The 6,550-nt window shown below is 37.5% G+C and overlaps 1 protein-coding gene across 1 annotated transcript in view; it reads right to left on the bottom strand.

The window, feature by feature from the left end:
• Positions 1–2,720: 2,720 nt before the first annotated feature.
• LOC104513120 (transmembrane protein 2-like) overlaps positions 2,721–6,550 on the bottom strand; it is a 15,199-nt gene continuing 11,369 nt past the window's right edge. The window contains exons 5-6 of the mRNA XM_010156359.1: positions 5,251–5,439; positions 2,721–2,918 (exon numbers count right to left, since the gene is read on the bottom strand). Coding sequence (XP_010154661.1) covers positions 2,743–2,918; positions 5,251–5,439 — 365 coding nt within the window. The 3' untranslated portion in view covers positions 2,721–2,742. The remainder of the gene's footprint in view (positions 2,919–5,250; positions 5,440–6,550) is intronic.

Consider the following 6,550-nt stretch of genomic DNA (forward strand, 5'->3'; position numbering starts at 1 on the left):
ACCATTCTGTGATTCTGTGAAATTTAATACATCATCTACACTAGATGTAGGGAATTTAGCGTACATAGTCAGTACAGGCCAACACTAAAAGTTAGAACAATTCTAACTGTCTTGTTCTACATTCTGCCTTACAAAACAGTATCTTTCATAAGTGTAAAAGCTAAATGTACATATGGGTAAACCAGAACAGTTTTCACCAGACATGTTGCCACACTTTACTGTTTGGTCTTTACCAGGTGGCATGTTAAAATATTCTTTACATATTCCACGTACTGTCCAAAGAAACAGAAGTCACCCACATCAGGGCCTGTCTATACTGAATCTGTACCAGCATAGTCGACCTGGGACAGGCTGAGTTGGATAAAAATCACAGAATAAAACAGATTCAAAGGAACCCATTGACATAGCTGGTCCACCGGCCAGCTCAGCACAGGGTCAGCTTAAAGACAGCTGCTCAGCACACTGCCCAAGGATCTGCCCAGTCACAGATCAGTTAGCTCTTCCATTTAATTTTCTTGGCACCTAAGTAGAGTTTGCCTTATTGAAACTTGGTCCCACGACCTCTTGTCCAAACACTGTGCACCTCTAAGAATTGCTCTGGCTTCTCTAAACTCCTCCCAGAGTCCCAAGACAGCATTGAAACCCCTCCTCTCCTCCTTGCCCACACCAAACAAGCCTTGTTCTCTCAGCTCCTCCTCACTCATCATCACCTACTCCCACACACCACCTAGTGCTTCTTTGCAGCTTCTTCGCAACAGGGACTCAAAACTGTACACAACACTCTAGAGGAACTTCCTTATTAAGAAAGATGTGACATTGCCTTCAGAATCATACAGCTTCACAATAATACTACTACATAGTATAAAGTAAAACCATAATGGAGCTGTACCAGTAATACAGGAAAGCAAAAGTTTTTTCTTCTATCTAGCTTGCTACAAAAACAGAATCCAAGAGCAACAGCTAAACTGCAAGGAGCTACACTGAGGAAAAAAAACCCAACTTTTTGTTATTTCATTAACTTACCTGTACTGGGCATTTACCAAAAATAACCACTTCCCTAGGTACTTTGTTCTCTAGGAAAGTTAGTAATATGGAGTCTTTTTACTCCCCTCCTCTAATTTCACTGCTAAGCTTTGCATGCCTGAAGTACATAGCAATAGTCAAAAAACAGGCATGCCTGAGATATCTGACTCTTAATTAAAAGCACTAATGCAGTTGTAAAACTACAAACCAATGCCTCTCTCTACTGCCACCAAGCCTTCTTTACGCTACTACAGTGACCTGTAGAAAAGCCATTGTGATCAAAACCCCCGAGGCTATTTACTTTTGCTAGCACCTAGGCTCCCTCTGCTTGGGCATGCAAGATTAACATAAACCAAAAATACTTTTACTCATGAAGTAGACACTCAGCTACTCTGAACAGTCTCCTGGGAACAGTTTAATAGCTTTGATGACTCAGTAGGTTTTTTTTCCTGTTCTGTCTTCCATATGTGCGCTTTGTGGCAATCAAGGTCATGCTTTGCAAGATTCACAACTTGTCATTATCTTCTTTCATTATATTATCTTAGACACAAAAGTGCTTTGAGCCCACCTACTCCCCCTTCACAAAAGAAAAGCTGCCATACAGTAGGAAAAGGGTATGTTTTCCTTCCCAAAATTATGTCTACCACCGTTAAATTAAAATCTGCACCCAAATAGATTAGAAAGAGATTTAAACTGCGACCAGCTGAGTAAGAGAGAGATCGATCACACCAACCCCTGGTCCAACTCCCAACTTATATACTGAGCATGATGTTTTATGGAATGAAACAACCCCTTGGCCAGTAAGGGCCAGCGGTAATGACCATGTCACCTCCCAGCTTCCTGTAGCAAAGAAGTTGGGAACACAGGCACACACACAAGGCAAGTCCTTGATCTGGTAGAAACACTCCTTAGCAACAACTGAAAACACCAGTGTTATCAATACTTTTCTCAGCACAAATCCAAAACACAGCATTATACCAGCTACAATTAAAAAAAAAAGAAATCAACTCTTCTCAACTAAAACCAGCACATGAGCCCAAATACATTTGCATTTAAAATACAAGGCTTCAAATTTCTCCAGCATCAGTGAAGAGCTGATACATTTTTAGATTATAGGATTGAGCTGCAGTGTAAGTGAATATGAATTTAATTTTTAGTTTCCATAATCATATTTTCCCCTCAGCTTTCTTCATGTAATATGAGAAATTAGAAGCACTTTCCTTTACATAACCTCAGTACTTTCAATTAAAAAGAAAACCAAAATCCACACCACACTATGGTTCGACTCTTTTTCCTCTCTGTGCCTCTCTACTGCTCATTTTCAGATGAGGCAGATCTCTAGGATTCAAGGCTTATTACTTGGGGAGTAAGAAAGGCAGCGAAAGGAAGGAAGACAGAGAAAAGGGAGATAAAACTTTATTGTGTAATATTACAGGACGCACATGCAGGACATCACTTGTAAAATTTAATCCCTGCTTACAACGTTGCAATATATGCTGGATACTTCTACAGTGATTCATGCATTGATACCCTTCCCCCAGTTCTTCAGGTTAACTCTTGATCAGTTAAATCTGATTTTGGGAAAGTGGAGAGAGAAGTCATTTCTACGCAAAGCAACTGTATGGAATTGATGTTCTTTAAGTTTTCAAATCCCTTCAAGTTTAGCATTAATCTTTTTGTCCTCAATATGCCTTTGCATGACAGAAAGCTACTTTAAAATCAGACCTTGATATGTCCACCAAACGTATCGTAATTGAAGAACTGACACTCCCTTTCACGATAGCAAGTGTTTTCTGTCTCCCCCTTGATTAAGATGTTCCTCGTAAGAACTCCGACTTCTGCCCTCATGTCCATTCCATCAATAACTTCTCCTACATGAGGAAACTGAGGATTTTCTGTCCAAAAACAGTTTTGAAGAAGAAAACACACAGTTGTCATTGATTGAAAATGAAACTTATTTTATATAAGCAAGCTAATTGTAGCAAACCACATGCATTCTGATACATTCTTTCTTAGCTTTTCTTATCCTAAGGCACACAAAAGTAACATAATTGTTAGATGATTAACTGAAGTAACAGCCAAGCAAACTCCTCCCTTTCCATTTCCAGACTGCAGGTGACCCAGTGATAGCTAAGCATCTTGTAGGATGATGAATCAAGTATGTTTTGGAAGGAAACATGGAGTAGCAAAGTTCTATTTATTTTTCATTTTAGTAAGACAACAAATCCTAAACAAATCATATTATTTGAAAGTGAATCTTAACATCAGCCCAATAGTTTGTGAACAAAATGGATTAAAGAAACAATAAGAAGTTTAAATGAATCCAATATATCTACAAAACTTTTAATGAGACATAGATGCAGTTTTTCTTTAAAAGCAAAAGGACGCTGGCTCTTTAATCTGTTCTAAAGAAAAATTAAGAACTGAAAATACCATATTAAGTGCCCTCTGAAAGAAAATAGGATTTGCTTTCCTAACTAAATTTGCTCTATCCTAGATAGCTATTGTGAGGACGCATAAACTAAAGTTAGGGAAAACAAGATACTCTGTTTGTTTGCAAAACCAGTGTAAAACCAATCAATTTCTTATTTGTCTATATGAACTGAGAAAACTAAGTGGTCCTGTCAACCTTAAAAAAAAGGTATTTATATGGTTTTTTTTTTTTTCTCTTTTTTTTTGGGTAGAGGGGGGATGTTCCCTTCCCAATTTCTGATTACCTGAATACAGACTGTCACTATCTCTTCAAAAGTTACAAAAGCATACAAGCCTAAACTGGTCATTGTCACAATATGAAGCAGACCCATGAGTGGCATTAATTCTGTACCTGCTGTTGAGGATTTAATAATACAACAGTTGTCTGTAAGTGGGACTGCACTCCTGTCCTTGAAAGCTTACCTATTGTTTTTCCCTGTATCTGACTAGCATATAAGAAAGAGCAGCTAGGACTCCTACAAAACAATACTTTTAAGTTTTCCTACTAGAAAGGGGCTAAAATAGCTAAAAACTTAGCAAAAAAATACAAGAAAATTTCAAAAGGGGGTGAGTTTACCAAGCCACAGAAAATTCATTCTTTGTGGAACAAATATATAGCTCAGTTTGGGGATTTTTTTTTTTTAAAGTACCTGTTTCTATGACATGATATTGGGAGTTAAAGATAGATGGACCAGTTCATCTCCTTTAACATCTTTTAGAGATCTACATATAGTCCAGAGAGCATTTATTTAAAAAAAAAAAAAGATTTTGTATTTTATGCCATATTATGAATCTTGTAAAAAAAGTTTTTTTTTTTCCTTTAAAAGCAGCTGCTTTTTCACTACAAGATTTCCGAGTTGAAACTTTGCATATACACCATTCAGTGGTGACAAAAACCTTTTTAAACTTAGTACTAACACCGCAAAATAACACTAGTCTGGTTTGTGCTACAAGCTGATGCTGTAGCCCACCAGATGGGAGCAAGAGGGGAAGCTGAAGACCTGAGGCTGGTGGACCACCAAGGAGGAAGGCACAGTGGCAGATAGAAGATACAGACACCCGCAGAGCGGGGCAGCCAGTCCCATAGGAGCCTCTTGTGAGGTCAAACCAACGAATGACTGATAAAAAGGGAAACAGTCAACAACATGCGTGACCATTTTTTGTGCATCACACCCAAAGGAAAAAACAGATTGTAACTACTCAGGAATAACCTGTGTGAGCAGAGGCTTAGAAGTGCCACTTATTTAATGACCATTTTGCTGGTGGGAGTTGAAGGGGCAAACTGGGATGTGGGGCCCACAATTCAAAACTGCCTTTTTCTTTTTTCTTCTTCCTTTTTAATTCCTTCCTCCTTTTTAAATAAAACCTGTAAAAAAATATGATTATAACACTTCAAAAGATGGGAAGGGCACTAAAGGCAAAGTAATGAACACAACAGCCATTCAACAGTATATAAAGAGAACTAGTGAAAAGACAGAATGGAGCCAAGAAACGAAAACAAGAATAATCCTCTTGGCAGAATACTATAGCATTCAATGAGCTTGGGAAGAAATAAGAAAGAAAAACCAGTGTAGTAAGCTGTGAGGCAGACCTTGATGTTATACAGAGCGTTCTTACAGCAAGAAGTACACGTTCCTGTGTACAGCAACAAAGCAATATAGACATAGATGACCAGGCTGTTCTTTACTGAAAAAAAAGAGCGTACTACTGTGAATACATGTCACACAAATCTTCAAATGTTGACTGGTCTCATACCTTTGACTTTGACTTGATGCTTGGTACACTCTGGGCAGGGAAGGAGGGTGAATTCCTCTGTTTGATACATTGAATAGTCAGTGCTTGCAACCACAATCCTGTCTCCAGGCTCCCAACTACTAACATCATCCAGAAGATTTAGTATGATTCCACCTACAGCTTCTACCTGGAAACCTGAAATTGGGACACCTAAGTGGGGGAAAAAAAAAGTAAACAGTGTAAGATTATAATCACCTCTATATGATATAGTCTCCAGGAAGATACTAGTAAGAAAAATATGAGATTTCAGAAGCTCAAAAGTCCTCTAAAGTACATTTCTGCTTTGACACATACCAGTGTGAGATACCATTGCAGCCTACTTATTTGCTGGATATCAAATGAACCAAGTAAGAGATGAAACTAAGTGGCAGAAAAAAAATTTGATTCTTTTTTAAAAAACCCTAATATGATATGGCAATAATGTGTTTCAAGTGACAGTTTTCTCCCATTTAAAACTCTATACACGTAATCCAGGAGCTTCAAAACAAACTAGAGGGACTTTCCTTTCTATTCTCAACTAATAAAACAGCTTGGCAAGCTAAATTACACACACATGCTATTTTACTGCTTTGTGATGGATTTGCACAAGTTCAGCAATTCTTGGTTATTGATGACCCTAACTCTGTAATACCAGCAAGTAAGATGTGTTTTGTTGGATTTTTTTTTTTAAGTCTACACATTTTCAGAGGGCTGTAACAAATAGTAAAAAAGAGTAGTATCAAACAGCTCAATTACTTAACAAATAAATATGAGTATCCTAAAAAATTTCTACTGAGGGAAATACAATATCCCTTAGTAATTCTATAAACAGAAAAAAAACCCCATGACTTCCTATAAAAAGCAAAACTCAGATAATATATCTTAAATTAAAAAAAATTAATAAAGCATAAAAGCAAATGAGTGGTAGACCTTCCAGGCACTTTATACCACAGATTCAGCTTGGTATGATAAAAGCTACCTGAAGTTCAGAAGAACAGCAACAGAACATTGTAACAATAAAACATTTCTTTCGGCTTCTACCAAGTTTTCTTTTCAGGATCATAATCAACATCTTATCTTCTGATATTTAAAGAACATATGCCTGATAAATTACTCAAAAAAAAAAAGTCTGTCTCAGCCTTTTAGAAGACCCCTTATCTCTATCTAAATATATTAAAAATTAATCATAGGGTGGTTTAGGTTGGAAGGGACCTTAAAGATCATCTAGCTCCAACCCCCCTGCCATGGGCAGGGACACCTTCCACTAGGCCAGGTTGCTCAA

The sequence above is a fragment of the Eurypyga helias genome, unplaced genomic scaffold (genome assembly GCF_000690775.1).
Source record: "Eurypyga helias isolate BGI_N326 unplaced genomic scaffold, ASM69077v1 scaffold36027, whole genome shotgun sequence".
Lineage (NCBI taxonomy): Eukaryota > Metazoa > Chordata > Aves > Eurypygiformes > Eurypygidae > Eurypyga > Eurypyga helias.